We start from the raw sequence: 19743 nt of genomic DNA, 5'->3' as shown, positions 1-19743 counted from the left end.
CTAGCTGAGAGGAAAACAAAAACTTAAAAACTGAAACCAAAACAAGTTACTTTTTTGTTAGTTTCATGTCTGATTGAGTTTTTAGTACTTTCAGGACAGAAAATCTTTACTGATCTTTATTTTGTTCTAAAGAACTAATTGGTGGAAAAACTGAAGTTTAGATGGATTTAACACTAACTTAGTTGTAAATAGGTCTCTGCATGCTGAATCTGGGAAATTACACCAGTCACAGCCTTCAGCTGAATTGAAAGCCAGGTTGTCAGTAACAACACAGAAAGGTCAACAGGAGGCGGGTTGTTTGAGGTTGACTACCTTATTTCCCTCTTCTGAAAGGCCACAGGCAGACTGTTAGAAAGAGGCAGAGGTTAAGCTAGAGAGGGCGGGGAAACTTGAGTGACATATATTCATTTGTATGTTATTATGAAATGCAAACGCCACCTTCTTCCTCTGCAGCTTCTCAAAGCAATGTGTCTGAGGAACTTATATATTCAAAACGGGAAATGAGATTGTTAGAGCACAGGACAGTGAGTCAGATATATAGTTAAATAACAAAATGTACAAACTCAATGTACAATCCATATATTAAATAAATGCACCAGTTGTTTATTTATATGATAATTTACTATTACTAGATCCTGCTCTGTATATGCAATAAATACCCAAAAGAATGGGAAGTATTTAGTAAAATAAGGCGTACAGTTTATGTTTCATTTGGTTGTTGTGATCCATGACATTTGTTCACCTGAAGGAAGTCTCTCCTTCTCTGTCTTTTTCTCATACTCTGTGAGTTGTGGTTCTTCGCATTGTTATCATTGCTGTCATCTCTAACAATGAAAAACAGTGTGTGTTCAAGGGATGGGGGAGGAGCAGACACAGAGAACAACACAGGAAAAGAGGGAAAGAACAGCCAGCTGTCGAGCATCAGAGAAAAGAAAAACGAGAGTGATTGAATACAAAGAGAGAATCCGATCGACTAGGCCGGCTGAACTGGACGATGTGGAAGGATTAAGTATCCTTTACAGCAAAGGCCCGAATAGAAAACATCTTAAACTGCTCATTGTAAAGAAAAAGAGTCATGGATTTTGGTTTAAAGACAGAAAAATTAAAATGTCCACAGCCTTTATAAAGCGCCCTATTTACTTTTTGCGTATTTTGGCCACATGTGTTATTTGTTAGATCATAATAATCTATCATCGCCCCTTGAATTGCATACATTCAGTTCAGCATAATAATGAACAACAAACCATATGCAGATCATATCAGTTGTATCACTCAGCCTCTCAACAGCAAGATAATGATCTCTTTAATGTGACATATTTAAGCAATTATCAGTCAATTCATTCAAACAAGGCAGGTTGGCAGAGAGTCCACAGATTTAAAAGACAGTAACAAAGGTTTGAGACCGCACCCAGGCCACATGTTGCCATGCACTGGGTTTGGGCATGTTGAGCACACATGTGAACATCTAATGAAAAACCTCCAATGACAGAGATCTGGGAATGCTGCTTCATCTGAGTCTTTATCATTGGACATAGCACTGATTGGCTCCGTCTGATTTCCACCAGGGAATATCCAAGCAGGAAGATATAATGTAATTTTTTCTGTTTTTGCAGTGTGAATGTTCAGAAGAGAATAAGAAGACAATAAGATATTTCGCTAAATCAGTGATTGTGTTTTACTTTCTGTAAAGTTGTGATTTTCTTCCAAACCTTAAAAATGTTGGCAACAAGTGCTGTCATTAGTCATTTTTAAAAAGTTAGTTTAACATTTCAAGTGAATGTTGTTCCTGTAACATCAGATTGAACTATTAGTTTCAACTAGTGTTTGGGTGGCATTGGCGCATTTTTTTAGGCTTTGAGCTGTCAAGTCCGCTGAATGAGTATTAATGTATATACAATGCTTTCAACGCTTTAATTAAATGCTTTCAGATGTCTCAATTGTGAGGAACGCTAATAACTGGAAAGGTTAAAAGCGCTGTTTTTCTTCTGTCCAGTTGCAGAAAATAAATGAACACCTTATGTTAGGAGGAAAAAAAAACCTGTGTATGCGTATTCTCACATCCTCATTTTGCAAGAGCTGTGTCAAGTTTTCAACGGTTAATGCCTCAGTTAGGATTCAAACTTTTCACACTTGATGACTTACATCATGTTATTATTAGATTGTCTTTCCTAATCAGTAGTGCCTTTCTAGTTACCTTACGTTTTGTATTTTTTATTTCCTACATACTATTACCTCTAAATGTCAGACTGTTGCTGCAGTGTTTGCAGAGTGTCTCTATATTGTATGATTATTACAGTTGTTTTGTTCATGGTTATCTACATCTACATACTATGGTTATCTACACCTTATCTACATCTTACTATCTATCTCACTTATCTAAGTGACAGCTTTAAGACCCTAAATAAGCTTATACACTGAACAACGGAGTTGACTAACAGTTTTGGTATTTAAATATTCCTCTTTGTGTTTTGTCTGTGCTCTCACTTGTTTAAAGTGGATCTGGCTGAGTAAGGAAAAGGTGATGTCACACATTTCTTTCCAACAATCAGAATTTAGCTATATTTGAATAAAAAAATGTATGACAGTTGTGGGGTTGTTTGCTTATATCAGCCTGCTTCCAGACCAGTAGTTCGTATAGATCTGGTGCTGTGCCCACTGACCACCGAGAAACAATTGACCAATCAGAGTGTGGTACGCAGGATAGTTAGCTAAAATGAGATTGACAACAAGTTAATAACATGTGAAACTAATTTTTTGGGGGATGATATTCAATATTTTAGAGAGAGAAAATAAAGCTTGAAAACAAGTTTTCAGGGGCTTTAAAGACAAGCCTGGTCATGTGTTCAGGAAATTATTCCTAGAGCATAATTCTCCTGTAGTTGTACAGTTATTATGTACTGAAAAACCTGAAAAATAGCCTACTGTGGAATGAAGACGGAGAGGGAGATACATTAACGTTAGGCTACAGTAAGAGGGAGTAGGAGCAGAAAGCTGAACAAAAAAGGTGAATAATTAATACTAAATAGGCTAAAGCACTTTTTAGTACATTTTAATGCTTAAACACATGCCACACTCACTTGACTCTTCCCACCTCCGGTACAGTAGGCGGAAGCACACCTTTTCGATGCTTCAATAAACCCAAAGAAGAAGAAGCAGAGGAAAAGCCGGTGCATTCTGGGATATGAAATGGAACACAATGGCGGTGAAACGACGAGCATGCAATACTCTCACAGTCACATGTTTACTTTTATCACTTCTGCTGCACACTTGTCGGACCTTTGCTGAGGATTTGAAGTGGGATGACAATGGCTACGTGTTGTACTGCCCGTGCATGGGTAACTCACTCTTTGCAGCTCGTGCTTTTGCATAATGTTGTATGAAAAGAAGAGAGCTAGCGATTCCAAAACTTTAGTTTATATCGACAGAGTCGCATGTCGCCTGAATAGGAGCCCACACCTGTGTTGAACCAGTTCGACAGACTGTTCTTAATTCATGACCTTTTATGTCAATAACATTTCAACCTCTAGAACATCAGAGAAGATGAAACAGTAGCTAGTTAGCAGCTAACTTGAGTGTAGTGGAATACGAACTAGTTACTTCACTAGTGTTTGCAAGTCACTTATTAAATAATAACGTTAGTGCTTGATATATATGATATTTGGAAGTACCCAACATTTCCCTCCAGTCATTCAAGTTTCCATTTTCCTGTCACAAGCAGCATTATAAAGGTTACTGTTGAAAATGGGAGTGTAAGTGCCCAATGTTATTGTCCCAGGCCGTTTTGGAAACCAGGCAGACCACTTCCTGGGATCTCTGGCCTTTGCAAAGATGTTGAACCGAACCCTGGCAGTCCCTCCCTGGATTGTGTATCGCCACCACACACCCCCTTACACCAATGTAAGTACAGTCAGTGAGGTGTGACCAACTGTCACTGACAACCTGCGACTGACTGCGATCACAAATGTCACTGTTCCTAAGATAGAGTGAGCACTTGTTACTGCAGCCAAGTCACATAAGTCACTAAAACAAAATAAGGTAAGGAAACAAACTACAAAATAAATAATAACTAAAATATGAAATGAAAACATCATATTACTGCAAATATGTATCAAGTTTACACAGTACAATGATACTGTCCATTAGATTAGGTTAGATTCATCTTTACTGTCATTGCACAGACTACTGAGACAACAAAATCTAAACACATGCACATCAATTTCTAAAGCTGTATAGTGAGGTTCAGGATTGTTCGTGGATGATATTAAACAGAATTAACTGCACTGGAAACACTGGTAATGTATGAATGATGTATCTAGTCTATATATATATATATATACACATAGATGGTTCTCTTGGGGGGGTGAAAAGTTCAAAAGCAAAACAGACAGTATTGGAAAAATTTAAATATAATGTTATGAATGAATGTAATAATGTATATATAAGTCCAGGTGACCATAGGAGCCCCCTGTCTTCACAGAGAGGGGGCTCTTTGAACAAAGTGATGGCTCCATGTATATACTGATTCTGGCACTGGTGTAAATAATAACATCAGTGAGCCAATCCTGTGAATAAGCCTGTATGAGTGCCATATGTAGGACTGTGTCAAGGCTTCTGAGGTTGTCTGCCACTCCTCCATACCCTTAAACTTATTTTAAGCCTTTAACAACTGGGTTAAGAAGTCGGAAGGTATCGAGACTGTCTAAGACATAAGACTGGTGTTTTCATGAGATCTGTTGACAATAACAAAAATATAAAAATCGCCTTCTTTCCCTTTTAATCCTGGAAAAAAAAAATCCTGGAAGTGCTGTTTGATTCAATGGTTTTCTATTCTTTTCAGGTTCATGTACCCTACAGTGAGTTCTTCCAGCTGGAGGCCTTGTCTGCTTATCACCGTGTGGTCAGTTTGGAGGACTTCATGGAGGAGCTGGCTCCCAAATACTGGCCCTCAGGACAGAGGAAAGCATACTGCTTCGAGACTGCTGCACAGCGGAGTGCAGACAAGAAATCCTGTCCTATGAAGGTGGGAGTCCAGTGGAGTAGATTATTTGACTAATGAGTGTCAGCTAGCTACAACAAAGTATGATTATCTGATTAGATTGGTTGCTGCTCGCAGATAGTCCACTAATGTATCATTGCTCTTTCCTGGAACGGTGGAAATAGTAAGTAATGGTGAAAGTAAAGAAGCATTAAATGTGTTTAAGCACTCTACATTGCTCGACCACCTCGGCAATAAATGACGTTGACTGCGAGTGGAAAGGGTGAAGGTGAAATGCTGCCCTCTGGCGCCCCATAAACTTCCAAATATGAGCTACAATCTCAGAATTATAACGCTGCTGTTACTGTTTCATTGTTCTGACACTGACGGCTGGTTCCGATTTACTTTCAGGATGGAAACCCGTTTGGTCCATTTTGGGATAATGTCGGTGTGGAATTCGACAAGTCTGTCTTGTTTGGTGGCATTTCTTTCAGTGCCTACCACCAACCTCAGTGGATGAAGAAGTGGGTACATGTTAGACCAGCCTCACTGTGCCGTAGACACATTTAGGATGAACAAAGATGACATAAAAACTACCGTGTCCTCAGAAGGAACATTGTTAGCCTTAAACATTATGAATAACTAATGAGGTTTCCATTTGCCATAGATTTTTAATGGCACAGGTAGTACCTCCTCTGAAGCTGATAACAGGCAGATTCTCCTCATGCTTCCCCTGTTGGAATAGGTTCCCTCCCTCAGAGCACCCTGTGCTGGCACTGCCTGGGGCTCCTGCCCAGTTCCCAGTGATAGAAGAGCATGTGGGCCTGCAGCGCTACATGGTGTGGTCAGACAAGATGGTAAAGGAGGGAGAAGAGCACATTGCTGCCCTGCTGACCAGGCCATACGTTGGCATTCACCTGAGGATTGGCATTGACTGGGTGAGGTGCTTCACAACGTATGAACGAGGGTTTGGACAAACATGGGTTGTCTTCTCTCTCTTTGTGTTTTTCATTGTCTCCTTCACTCGGGTGCTCACGTACAGACATGTTTGTTCACACATAGATATCATGGACAGTCACATTTCGGTTTCTACCAGCGAATGAAGTCCGCTCAGTTCACGCCTGTATACCAGCATTTTACCAAGCACCACGGTTTTTTACATCTAAATCTAAACCAACAGTCCATCTCCCTGTACATTCGGACTTCCTGTACGTGTCTCTCAGCTCCAGACTCATTTAAAAACACATCACAAATATATTGTTTCTATTTTTAAAAAGGCTCAGTAATTTCCTAAAACAGATGACCACTAGTTTGTTTTTATGAATCGTTAATCAAGCAGGAGGAATTAGTGCATTTGTTTGTTGAGTATTTGGGGCAGCAGTGTATGTGTGTGACTGAGTCAGAAAAAAACTACAGTGGTGATGAGGGAACATGTCACCCAGTTTTAGTGTTTTTAGTTTCTGGATATATTTGTTGACAATAAGATGTATCCTTTAATCACAATTCAGAACCATGGTTGAGTTTGGGTGACATTTGTACCTTTACAGTCAGTACTAGGTTGCTTCTTATCCCCTTCATCATCTGGTCACATCTAAATCTGTTTTTTAATCCACCCTTGCAGCAAAATGCCTGCAAAATGCTGAAGAGTGGCGACGCAGGGCCTCACTTTATGGCTTCTCCTCAGTGTGTTGGCTACAACCGCCAGACAGCTTTGCCTCTCACCATGAACATGTGCCTTCCTGACCTGGCAGAGATACGCAGAGCTGTCAAGCTGTGGGTGAAGAAGACCTCTGCACGCTCTGTCTACATTGCCACTGACTCAGAATCCCACAGTAGGGATATTGAAAAGCTTTTCAAGGGCAAGGTGGGTTTGTAAAGCTTCTGTAATGCAATTACAAGCATGTCATAAGAAACTTCTGCTTCACATTTGGCTCCTTTTGCTTCTGTCATGTGTGACTTAAAATGTAACTTGAACCAACAAGCTACATTTTGACTGTAGCACAATTTGGAAAACAGGTTTTGTCACAATTCTTTACATAGTTTACAGACACACTTTAATATGTCTTAACCCACAGTCAGAATCCAGCCCTTCTTGTATTGTGTACATATTATTGTCTGATAAGGACATTTTACTGGCCAGGATATGCATTTTTCACCAGGCATTTTTACAATACACTTGGTTACTGTTATGGTAACCAAAATGGTATTCCAATCTGTTTTTCAGGTGAAAGTGGTGAGTCTTCAGCCAGACTCGGCCCAAATGGACCTGTACATCTTAGGTCGAGCTGATCACTTTATTGGAAACTGCGTCTCCTCCTTCTCTGCCTTTGTGAAGAGAGAACGGGACGTCCATGGCCTTCCGTCCTCCTATTTTGGCATGGACAAGCCAGGGAAACAAAACAAAGAAGAACTCTGAGCACTCGGTTCACGTGGTCCTCCTCTGGGCGCTAATGCTGGATGACTGTCATGAGGAGGCGAGAGAGCATGTGAAGGCAGAGAATATTTATATATGAAATGATGGTTCATAGTGTGTAAAGACTGGTTTTAGAATGGGTTTTAATCTATGAGAAAGTAGGAAGGCCCTATAACATAGGATTTAGCAGGTCAGTAGAGTAATGTCTGAAATATTATGGACATGGACAGCTGCTGCCAAGAAACACTGTTTTTCACTGTTCCCTGTTCACTGTCAAGATAGCTTTTGTTCAGTATACTTAAGCTGGTAACATTTCTTTTAGCTACTGCCATAGTCTGTAGCAGCAACCATGTTTTGCAGTTCAGACATATTAGAGGGACCTCGTGTGACCTCAGTGAACTCTGGAAAAGACTGACTGCAGTGTCAGCAATCATGGTCTCCCTCTTCTTTCCCTCCCTACCTTGCCATCCCTCCATGTCTTCCCAGCTTGCTCTTTCCTTTCCTCTCTGCTCTCCATTCCAAGAAGAGCACAGTAACCGATCCTCCTGTACATACTAATTATAGGAAAGAAAAAGGAGACGAGTCTTTCCACCTCTCAATTTACCAGGACCAAAAGCTGATGAAATGTGTGGAACCCTGAGTGTTTTGGGGACAGTATTATTATTCAGTGAATGTGAACACATGTTTCAGGGATGTTTTTAGGGGAGAGAAAAGAGTTGATTTGCACTGGATGAATTGATTAAATGCATGTGTGTGAAGTGTACAAAGCAGAGAGTGCAATGATTTTGAACTTAAATGTTTTCTATAATGTTTTTCACCAATAAAGTGATGCACACTAATTTTTAAAGAACCAACAGCCTCGGTCTGTTTATCTTCCCCACTGGAAGCTTAGCACTGAGTCCAGATGAATCAGCTGATATGCTAAGCTATGCGTGACTTGGTTGCCAGATATGGGCAAGGAGACTTTTAATTAGTATTCTTCATAATGCACGTGGGCTTGCAACCTGGTTATTCACAGTTGAATAAATGTATATTTCTCGCGATTCTATATTTAAGTACAATACATATACTCACTCAGAATGACAGTATCTATATGGGTTAGTATGTTTCTAGCATAGACTATATGGTTTTTACCTTTTTATATACAGTGTATGGTTTTTACTCGTACTTCTTTCGGGGGATGTTGTGGCCGAATCTGGCAACCGTGTATCCCGGACCGTTGAGCAGCGGCTAATGGCTGACTGGGAGTTCAGGATTAGCAAACGTTCCCCACTGGTAAATATGTAAAGACGTTTCTGTGTGGCTGGTGGAAAGTTGTGTTTGTGTTTCGTGGGTTTTACGTGTCTAAAGTATTTTTTAGGAGTAAATTAGGGCGATATGTTGTGTTAATGTTTGCCCTCGCTACTACTAGCCAGGTAACGTTAATGCTACCAGACTTGTGTAGCTGAGGTTACCAGTGTGTTTGTCGTTGCTAGGCCGGTCTTGTGGTCTCCTTGCGGGCTGCACTTTGCATACGCTAACGTTGGTTAGCTGACCCGCTACTTTCACGAATCGTTGCTAACAATAATTGAGCAACTACCGTAAAACCGGACGGTTTATCAACATGCTACTGCGGGTAGAGTGCCACAACGGCTGTCACTTAGTAACCTTAAATTCCAGCGTTGATGATCGTTTATGGTTGCTGGTTAATGGGCTAAATTTAGTTAGGTAACGTTAGCTAAACTGAGGCAGTGGCACCGGTGTATTACCTAAGAGCTAACTTAACGTTACAGCAGCTAAATTCTGCCTTTCATCGCTGTCAAGTAACGTTATGGAGGGGTTATTAATTTCGATCAACTAAGTTACATTTCACCTCGTCAGTTCTCAGGCGTGCTGTTCTGGTTTTGTGACATCTGGAAAAATCTTATTACGCTCAACTAGCTTAAGTTGTCAAGATCAAGAGAGGTGAACTGCAGTACAGGTGTCAGTGTAAGGATAGCTATATGGTTGCTAAAGTACAGGGTGGTTAAATTAGTCTTACAGGTTGTATTTTAAAAATGTGCGTAACGTTAGTGCATTTACCATCAAGATGATGATGATAATAATAATTACTTTTTTTTAATTAATTAAAACTTAAATTTATATGGCACCTTTCATGAAACCCAAGGACACTTTATAGAATTGACTATATGTGACACAACAACAAATTTTTTGAGAAAAGCTACTGCTTTGGGAGTTTCCAGGCTGTGGAGAACAGATGGTGTTTGAGGAGTGTTTTAAACATGTCCAGGGATGAAGCATTGCGGATATATGCAGGACAAGATTTTGAGTCACCATGACAATTGCCATTGCAGGTTTGTCCTAATCACTGAATGTGTTTTCTCAGCAGGTTCTGATGTGGGCATTTGTATTGGTAAACAGTTGAAACTGCACTTGGAAGACAGAGCATAGAAAGTGCCAAACCGAGTTGGTTGGCAGCAGCTCTGCAACATGTCCAAGAGCAAGAGCTCCGAGTCGGTCAAGGTGGTGGTCCGCTGTCGCCCTATGAATGAAAAAGAGCGGGCAGCCAAGTTTGAAAGGGTGGTCTCTGTTGATGTCAAATTGGGCCAAATTATTGTCAGGAACCCCAGAGAGGCCTCAGCCAATGAACTCCCCAAAGTCTTCACTTATGATTCTGTCTACGACTCAAACTCCAAACAGATAGATCTGTATGATGAAACCTTCAGGCCCCTGGTGGATTCAGTTCTTCTTGGCTTCAATGGGACCATTTTTGCCTATGGGCAGACGGGTACAGGGAAAACGTACACTATGGAGGGGGTGAGAAATGATCCAGAGAGGAGAGGGGTGATCCCAAACTCCTTTGAGCACATCTTCACTCACATTTCACGGTCCCAGAATCAGCAATACCTGGTGAGAGCATCATATCTAGAAATTTACCAAGAGGAGATCAGAGACTTGCTCTCTAAGGACCAGTCACGTCGTCTCGAGCTTAGAGAGAGGCCTGACACGGGTGTGTACGTCAAAGACCTTTCATCATTTGTCACCAAGAGTGTGCGGGAGATCGAACATGTCATGAATGTGGGCAACCAGAATCGTTCAGTGGGGGCTACTAACATGAATGAACACAGCTCCCGTTCTCACGCCATCTTTGTCATCACCGTCGAGTGCAGTGAGTTGGGTGTGGATGGGGAGAATCATATCAGAGTAGGCAAACTGAACCTGGTAGATTTAGCTGGTAGTGAAAGACAGACCAAGACTGGTGCTCAGGGTGAGAGGCTTAAAGAGGCCACTAAGATCAATCTGTCACTTTCTGCCCTGGGGAATGTCATATCAGCTCTGGTGGATGGCAGAAGCAGCCACATCCCCTACAGGGATTCAAAACTCACTCGTCTGCTGCAGGACTCTCTGGGGGGAAATGCCCGCACCGTCATGGTTGCCAACATCGGCCCGGCATCCTACAATTTGGAGGAGACCTTGACAACGCTGCGCTACTCCAACAGGGCTAAGAACATCAAGAATAAACCACGTATCAACGAGGACCCCAAGGACGCCCTGCTCAGGGAGTTTCAGGAGGAGATTGCAAGGCTGAAGGCACAGCTGCAAAAACGCTCAGGAAAGAAGAAAAAGAGGAGGCAGAGGAGGAGGGCCGGGGAAGGGAGCGACGGTGAGGATCTGGATGAAGAAGAGACAGAGGACGATGAGGAAGATGTGGAAGACAAAGGGGATTACTGGCGGGAGCAGCAGGAGAAGCTGGAGAGAGAGAGAAAGGCTATCATGGATGATCACAGTCTGGTGGCTGAGGAGAAAGTTCGGCTGCTTAAAGAGAAGGAGAAGAAAATGGAAGATTTGAAGAGGGAGAGGGAGGCCGGCGAGATGCTCTCAGCCAAAGTGAAGGTAAGCAGATTTTGTTTCATTGTATTCCACATTGTTTGTCCTCAAATGACCTCACACAAGGTAGTGGATCTTCTCATTTGTAAATAGACCAGTTGCGACTGCTTTTCCCTCCCATTCGCCTTGAAGTGGTTTCATTGTCCCCCCCCCCCCCCCCCCCTTTCCATTCAGGCGATGGAGAGTAAGCTCCTGGTAGGGGGAAAGAACATTGTGGATCACACCAATGAGCAACAGAAAATGCTGGAGCTGAAGAGGCAGGAAATCGCTGAACAGGTATACCACACATCTGAAACTTGAATCCAATCTTAATTAGAGAACTTGTTTGAAGGTCACAAGGAATCAAAATGTGATCACAGGTTACAGGAAAGTTGTTTTTAATTTAGGGTGGGTGAGATCGATTCCCGCCACTTGGCGAGTGTCAGGTGCAGACTACAAGACTTCTGTCACAATTTTACTGACAGGATAGTTCAGAGACAATGTTTTCATTCCTTTGTGAGCTGTCCCAGATGCAATGACCGGTTTAAACCTGCTTTTTTGATTGATTTTACTGTAGTCCAAAACCAGGGTCACTTTACAATAGCGCAGCGCACAGCCACTAATTATAATATGAATGCAATACAAGTCATTAAATGAGCTAAATGAAAGGGGGATTGAGGGACATAATAAGACGAATGAAAGACAGAATATAGAGAAGAGGGTGGAATCAGGCTTTTAGTTTTCAGTTCTCTATGTGAGTGTACTTCAAGTCTGATGTAACTGAGATTTCCTTGAATTAAGGGTTAAATCACTTTTCTCTTCTCCACTGCAACCTTCCTTGTGGCTTGGGTAAATCTCATCTGTGCTATTTATACGCCTATTGTTTTGTATGATACAAAGACAATGTGTGTCTGGGAGAGAATGCATAACATCTTCCGTCTGCCCTATAGACTTCTCGTGTTGGATTAATGTTGTAATAAGTACACCAGGTGCCGTTCTTTAAACATTGCATAACTATTCCAGGCTAATATACAGTTTCAAGCTAAAATACTCCTGTTATCATCAGCTAGTTTTGTATGCAGTTGAAATATATAGATTATTTTTTTTAAGCATGGAGGAAGCCATTTTTAAGGTCGCATATTATTATTATTATTATTATTATTATTATTATTATTATTATTATCATGTCCCCAGTGTATCTAAAAACCCCCAATCTATGAAAAAATCCATCCTCTCATTCTCCAGCTCAGTCTTTCAGTCAAAGTGTGTGCTGGATGGATGGATGGTCGGTCTTGTATTCAGTACTTGGCTTGAGCCAACGCATAAACCGTCACTAACTTTTTAAAATAATAAAACATTATTATTGATAGATGTATTCTGGAGTCTTTTATATCCCTGTATACCCGGAGTCACTATCTTCATTATTAGCCATCATTCTCCACAGTCTTCCACTTTATATTGCGGCCCTTGTTGTTTCCCTATAATGCATTGTTTTTTAATGATGGCCATTTTGCTTTACATTATCCCTTACTTGACTGATTGTCAAGTTTGTGTACCACATGACAACCTCACTTTCAATCAGTGACACCTTTTTAACCTCGTTACACCTGGAGTAAATGTTTGTGTTTTATTCCAGAAACGGCGAGAGCGAGAGATGCAGCAGCAGGTGGAGAGTCGTGACGAGGAGACTCTGGAGCTGAAGGAGACCTACAGCTCTCTGCAGCAGGAGGTTGACATCAAAACCAAGAAGCTAAAAAAGGTATCCGCTGCATCCTTTGATGGTCTGAGTTAGGGTTGGGCGATGTCTACCATGAAACATTGGGATGTATGATGTCATCGGGTGTCCGCGCGCGGGGGTCTTATGTGCAGTCATCTTATGTGCATGTGTTCTCGCACAGACTTCACTCGGTAAAGAAATGGTAGACTAATAACTTACGTTACAAGTCGCGGTGGATATTTTACGCACGGACCAGGTAAAGCAGCAGTGAACACACAGAGTGCAGATGTTGGCTTCAGTTGTTTGATTGGCTGCGTCATTAATAAGCCGACATGCAGCTCAGCTGCTGCCGTGATAATGGATCTATACGGAAATATACGGAGTTCTCAATCTTTTAGGCGACTTTATAAAACACACTGCTGATGGAGAAAATGAAGCAGACGGGGGAGAGAGAGGCGGGGCAAGCCGGGGTGTTTACCTGGGGTGTAGGTGTGTCTGAGTGTGGGGAGAAGAGAATTCCGAGGCAGGTGCAAAGCATACTTAAAAGCAATAATAAGAATGTCCGTGGTCATTAAAAGCTGCTTTCACAGGGTGGTACAATGTGAAAATTTGAGATTTTACAATCACAATGGCTGGCTCAATGTTGTGATGTCTGTCAGCCATCGCCGATGGACGATGGCATCGTCTATCGGCCCGACCCTAGTCTGAGTAATGACTGTCCTCCATCCACGCTGGCACAAGACACTGTTTTCTGCATCTGTTTCCAGTCCTGGCATCTGTAACCAATATATATTGTTTATACATAAAAATACACCCCTAGCATAATAAGTGTTTTGATCATTTTTAAAGGATAGGTACAATGTGATGACTATTTATTTTTGGAAGTGTAAAGTTGTTTCAAATCAGGTAAGAATACACTATTTGCTTTGTCTACTTGGATAGTCCATTATTACTTATGATAGTGAGGTGTCTAAGCCAAATTCTAAGGCTGAATGTTCTTTAAAAGACAGCCTGGTTTCCTCTCTTCTTCTCTGTCCTCTAGCTGTTTGCCAAGCTGCAGGCAGTGAAGGCAGAAATCCATGACATCCAGGAGGCACACATCGAGGAACGCCAGGAGCTGGAACAGACCCAGAATGAGCTCACCAGGGACCTCAAACTCAAGTATGGAACCTGCATGTCGTACTGTTGGCATTGATCAATATTATATCTATTATGAACACCATCTGCCTTGGCAGAGGAAGGGGCATTTACTGTAATTATGTCCAAACTGAATCTGATTTCGTGCTGTCACACCCTGACACTTTTTTCTTTTATACAAAGGGAATGCATTAAACTCAAAGCCTTGATTTTATAACATAAAGCTTAAATAATGCATAAGAAGGTTGTACTGTTGCATTCTTAGGATTATTGGACCTTCTGTTCAGCCACATTCATCTTACATACTAGATATTATGTGTAATTATTCTTTAATGTGAAACTAATGTAAAAAGTATATTGTTTCTAAACCACAGCCTCGAACCAGTACGCTTTCTGCTTTAGTGAAATAAATAACTCCGCAGGTATTGATATGTTATGTGTTTCTATTTATTTGGAGTCATCTGAACATTTTTGTGTCGCTGTCATTTCTCTGCTTGGCTGTTTGTCTGTTACTGCCTCTGTCTAATTGCTTGTTTGTTCATCTTACAGGCATCTAATCATCGAGAACTTCATTCCGTTAGAGGAGAAGAACAAAATAGTCAACAGGGCTTACTTTGATGAGGAGGATGAATACTGGAAAACGAAGCCCATCACACGTATAGAGGAGTAAGTTACTGAATAATAATAACTTACTTTTTTTGCACATTGTTCATCAAGTTAAAAGTGAGAAGAGCAGACATGTTCTGTAAAAGCCTTTAGAATAAGAATATCTATGGGTTTAAATAAGATGCTTATGGGTGAAGTGTAGTATTATTTGTAGCAGTATTGTTTAATGTATGATTGTAATGTTATGTGTAATAGATGAGGGCCAGCAGGGGAATCTCAACCTGCACTGTTTGTCCTATGTACTCTCTAAATGTATGCAAGGCCATCCCCTGCCAGCAGGCTAGGTGGAGGGCAAAATTGTGTGTAGAGATGGGAGACAATGGAAAGGGGATGCCCCAATCTGATCTGTTGGATCAGTATTGACGCAGATATTGACCATATTACATAGGTCAGTGGTCAGTTTTCAGCTCTGCTCCACTCATTTGCTGTGGTAAGCTACGGTTAACAGGACGCCTCTCCCTGCATGTGCTTCACAGCAAATGCTTTTTAATATCAATATCAGTTAGCTAAGATTTGCTCCATGTAGTTTTTCTAAAACTAGATTTAGGAAGATTTAGTTTTTCTTGGGAGATCATTTTGAATTGGACATTGTTTTTATTATAGCTGCTTTTATTACCTTATTTGTATCACGGAGACAAAAAGTCAGGTTGGTGCATCCCTGATTTTTGAGCTATAAAAGTGCCTGTTCATGGTTGTTGATATATTCAGTTCCAAATTTAAGTGTCTAAAGGCTCACTCAGGAAATCTTTGTTATTTTGTCTGGGTGGACACTGCAAGAAATTGTCTGTCTCGAGTATTAAGTCTGAAAGCGGCATTTACATGAATTTATAAAATACTCAATAACAGTGTTGCGTGTTATTTCCTCTGTAATAACAGTTCATTGCTTTTATTGTATGACACATTAAGACAGGTTCAAACAGCTACCCAGTTTTCCCATGATGCATGACCTATGCACTGTCTCACTCTGTGTCTGCTTCAGTGACCACCAGATGATGACCAGGCCTTTGTCTGCGGTCGGCTACAGGAGGCCTCTCAGTCACCATGCTCGCATGGCCATGATGATGAGGCCTGACATGAGATACAAAGTAAGCTGCACATCCTCCTCACCTTTGTCAATAATGAATGTATTCATCACATACATTTACTGATTACTCCCAGTGGATTGAGTTTAGATTCACTGAGGACACGTAAAACAATCAATTGTAATTGATAGTAATTTTCCAAGTTACCAACATGCAATATTTTATATAGTATATTATAATTATATATGCATTTTATATGCTATTCTTCACCCTACGATATGTTCTCCTTCATTGTTAACACATAAACATGAACCTGGATTGACTTATTTGTCTCTGATGAGTGTCCTTCTGTTGTGTTCAACACAGGCTGAAAACATCATGATGCTGGACATGGACCTGCCGGCTCGGACCACTAAGGAGTATCAGGAGCCGGTTATCGCCCCAAAGGTGGCGGCAGCTCTGGAGGACGCTCTTAGGGATGAGGATGAGATCCAGGTAGATGCCTCAGGCTTTCACAGCAGCTTGGGACCAACCCCACCCGCCAGCGCAACTGGCAGCCTCAAGAAACCAAAGTCTGGGTAAGGCAACCTCTAAATCTCTGTGTAGCTCCCCTTCAGCTGTCAAGACCACACATTATATTCATTTTGAAGTGGCATACACGTGGTTAGGCTGGTGCTTGCATTATTTACATTTGGTCGGGAAGAAAAGATCATTTAAAACATAAATAAAATGAAAACACAAATTCAACCTTAGAATGTGGGAGGCTCTTTACCTTTTGCTGTCATTCCTACAATCTGTTTAACCCTTTCATTGCTTTCTGTCACTCAGTCGACCAAGAACGGGCAAGAAGTCGAGCACTCCAACCTCTCCGTTCAGCCCCTCCAGTCCAGGATCCTCACTTTACCCACAGTCCCGTGGCCTGGTGCCCAAGTGACAGCTTCTGTCACCACCAACCTGTCTTGTGCACCTTGCCACTTTGAGACTCAAGTTTGAGAGACTGGGTTTAGTTTTGTGTGAGTAATTCTTTGTCAAGATGACAGAAAAAAACATTAAGACTAATGCTGCTTTGTAGGTTTTAACTGTAACCACACCACTACGAACTGTTGTCATGAGCTCGTCATCTTGCATATTTGATTTGGAAACCCTCATCCTGAGAGTGAGTCAGGACAGCAGCCACGCATGAAGCCTCACATCACTCTACACTGCTGTTACCTTTCCCTACACTTGGCTAAATGCCATGTTCTTAATGTACAGAAAAAAACGAAAGTGTGCTCAGAATCCCCCTTGATGGACTGCAGTATCCTTTATGCACTTCTTCCTATCGTCTCAAGTCTGTTGTAGTTCTCTCTCTTACTGTAAGTGTGAACATTGGGGGAGGGGGGGGAGGGGGTTGACGTAAAGACACATGGACTTGTCAGTAACCGGGCGGGTGTGTGTGTATGTGTTTGTCAGTGTGTTCTTGTGTGTGTGTGTGTGTGTGAGCATGTGTGTCTTAACGTTGTTGGAATATTGAACTTTTCAATTTGTCAAACTGTGTTGTTTCTTTCCATTGTTGTAGTTCTGATCATGGTAGAACGGAGCTGCGTGTGTTTTTTTTTTATGTTTTAAAGGAATATTTAAACATTTTGGGAAATATGCTTATGTGCTTTGTTGCAGAGAGGTAGATGAGAAAATCAACACCACTCTCATGTGGTAGTGCTTAATATGACACTAGAGGCAATCAGCTTATCTTAGCAATGCAATGCTGCCAGTCAAGAAATTGTTCCAGCATGCAACTCTCCGTTTCTACGTTTCTGTTTGTGTACTGATTAAACAAATAAGATACAGTTTGTTAATTATTAATTGGTAGGTGGATGGACTGAGTTGGGTTATTACTAACCCTTGCTTCCAGTCTTTATGCTAAACTAAGGTAATCACCTGCCGGCTCTGGTTTCATATTTAGCGTACAGACATTAGAGTAACAGTGCATCTCCTAAAATGTTGAACTATTCCTTTAACTCTGTATGATTGTAAACACACAGGGCAGAAAGTAAAGCACACCACAGGCTTGGCCTCTGTCACAAGGTGCTGTAATCAGTAGATGCTGTTCTTCCTGGGGCATACGAGATGGAGATGGGGAACGATGGGAGAAAGCTCAACACAAACACCCACTACATGACATTGCAGTTGGCCACTAGACATCCTAGCAGGAGATCAATACTATCCAAACCCTGGGTCATTTCAAAGTTACTATCCTGGAATGTGCCTCAGATTTATCAGGGTTCCAAGGTGCCTTAGCCTTTGTCCTTAATCTCTGCTTCTTAGTTTGAAGTGTGCATGCACATTCTTCTTGGCCAGGGTTTTTTCATCACTACATCTCCTCATTCATTCCAGCATCAGGGAATTGTTATTAGCATGGTCCTGACATTCCTGTCAGAATGGGTTGTGCTCTTTATATGGAGAGGCAGAGCATTTGGACACAGCATTTAACCACCCCCAGGTTTCTGGGTAGGGGCCACAGGAAGGCACGCAGAGGGTGACTTATACCCCTCTGTTTGTTTTATTTTTACCTCATCTACCTTTGTATTGGTCCTTGTGGTCATTGGAAAGAACTGATTGGTCTAACAGAACACTAAAACCCCAGGGGAGTGCTGAGCTCTTCATAGTACTGGAGTCGAAAAACGGAGTCAAAACACTATGGATTTGAGTGGATCTGAATCCACAAACCATTCCATTTGTATGCATACAGATGAATAATGTGCAGTTTTAACCTTCACGGTTCAGCCCACCTCTCTGCTGCTCTCTGTTCCCCATACTCCTAACTGTGAGGAGTGTCCTGTCCGCTCGCTGCTACTGTGTAGGGTTTTACAACCCACTGTGACATTTCAACAGGCCTGGGTCAAATGGCAAATGAAACCCTCTCAAATACTTGTCATGTGTGCAGTTGATTGTATGTTTAAGAGCCATCAGCCATCAACCTGTCTCAGTTGTTTAAAGGGTCTGCTGTTTGACCCATGCCTGCATACCTTATGTATTTAGATATGTAACAATGATTATAGACTTCTTGATAGGCAATCCTCAGTCACTTTTACAGATATATATAAAAAAAAGAAAACTACAAAAATGGGTTTCCATGTTGAAAAAAAATTAACTTATTATAACCTTTCATTTTATATACAGATGTAGATAGATACTTTTTTATTCAGTTTTATTTCTTTAAAATAGATTATTTTATTTTTTGAGCTTTGTAATTTTATGTTGAAATGTTTTATTTTTTTGCATCATACATGTGCTATGTGTCTTCTTTTGTATTCGGCAAGGTACAGGCTTTTTGTGTGTGCGTGTACACTTCAACATGCTTTAGTCGATAAGTTCTCCACATGGAAGATGAAGGTGAAACAGTTGCATATCTTTAATTTGGGGAAGTGTGGAGACTGCTTATAGAAAGAAGTGGGAGCTTAATTCCCGTCACAGTAGAGTATTTACACGTTCACTGTACATTTAACTTCATAAACATAATCTTTAGAATAAGGCTTAACTGATGTAACTAACATTGCTATGCTGTATTCCTGCCGCATGATTGTACCACGCTTGACTAATACGTTTGGTTGTGTGAGTATTTGTCATTCATAGGATTTTGGTAAGCAAAATGTGAATGTCTTAATTTAATTCAATACCTTTGCATCTGTATCCCATAGCTACATCACTGGATCCAAACTCCATATCTAAGACTTTAATGACCAACTTTTATGTGCTGGTATTGTTTTTATAGCCAAATGAGGATTATGCTGGTGCACTTCTGTCTGTGGCTGGCTATGTCTTTTACCTGTTTAGTTTCTTTTGATTATTAAAGACCATTCAATGAAAACAAGATGTCTGCATGTCCTGTCTCTGTACTGAAGAATGTGTGTGATAATGTTTTACCCTTCATTCCCCAAGTGTTCGGTAGAGCATATTTTGATTTGAGAAATTAGTGAGTTTAATTTAG

General features: G+C 41.1%; 2 protein-coding genes across 3 annotated transcripts; both read left to right on the top strand.

Annotated features, from left to right (window-relative positions):
• Positions 1-3174: 3174 nt before the first annotated feature.
• pofut1 (protein O-fucosyltransferase 1) lies at positions 3175-8238 on the top strand. The gene is made up of 7 exons (XM_038723613.1): positions 3175-3335; positions 3776-3897; positions 4838-5020; positions 5387-5499; positions 5721-5913; positions 6597-6839; positions 7200-8238. Exons 1-7 carry the CDS (start codon positions 3182-3184, stop codon positions 7389-7391), a joined length of 1200 nt encoding a protein of 399 aa, XP_038579541.1. The 5' UTR covers positions 3175-3181; the 3' UTR covers positions 7392-8238.
• Positions 8239-8517: 279 nt separating this feature from the next.
• kif3b (kinesin family member 3B) lies at positions 8518-19628 on the top strand. 2 transcript variants are annotated; one of them, XM_038723091.1, is made up of 9 exons: positions 8518-8663; positions 9754-11261; positions 11430-11531; positions 12871-12993; positions 13994-14112; positions 14638-14754; positions 15734-15839; positions 16143-16354; positions 16605-19628. In XM_038723091.1, the coding sequence occupies exons 2-9, from the start codon at positions 9858-9860 to the stop codon at positions 16708-16710; spliced, it is 2289 nt and encodes a 762-aa protein (XP_038579019.1). In that variant the 5' UTR covers positions 8518-8663; positions 9754-9857; the 3' UTR covers positions 16711-19628. The 2 variants fall into 2 exon arrangements, with proteins under 2 accessions (XP_038579019.1, XP_038579020.1); XM_038723092.1 differs by having other exon boundaries at positions 8562-8663; positions 9757-11261.
• Positions 19629-19743: the final 115 nt, after the last annotated feature.

Source organism: Micropterus salmoides, unplaced genomic scaffold, assembly GCF_014851395.1.
Source record: "Micropterus salmoides isolate LMB-PRFRI ecotype aquatic unplaced genomic scaffold, ASM1485139v1 Ms_hic_scaffold_16, whole genome shotgun sequence".
NCBI lineage: Eukaryota > Metazoa > Chordata > Actinopteri > Centrarchiformes > Centrarchidae > Micropterus > Micropterus salmoides.
This window is presented reverse-complemented; position numbering and strand designations above follow the sequence as displayed.

Excerpts from the sequence above, each read along its gene's own strand:
- pofut1 (XM_038723613.1), top strand. The coding sequence starts at position 3,182 with ATGAAATGGAACACAATGGCGGTGAAACGACGAGCATGCAATACTCTC. Across the intron at positions 5,021-5,386 it reads AGAAATCCTGTCCTATGAAG|GATGGAAACCCGTTTGGTCC; the intron begins GTGGGAGTCCAG and ends ATTTACTTTCAG. Across the intron at positions 6,840-7,199 it reads AAAAGCTTTTCAAGGGCAAG|GTGAAAGTGGTGAGTCTTCA; the intron begins GTGGGTTTGTAA and ends TCTGTTTTTCAG.
- kif3b (XM_038723091.1), top strand. The coding sequence starts at position 9,858 with ATGTCCAAGAGCAAGAGCTCCGAGTCGGTCAAGGTGGTGGTCCGCTGT. Across the intron at positions 14,113-14,637 it reads ACCAGGGACCTCAAACTCAA|GCATCTAATCATCGAGAACT; the intron begins GTATGGAACCTG and ends TTCATCTTACAG. Across the intron at positions 15,840-16,142 it reads GGCCTGACATGAGATACAAA|GCTGAAAACATCATGATGCT; the intron begins GTAAGCTGCACA and ends TGTTCAACACAG.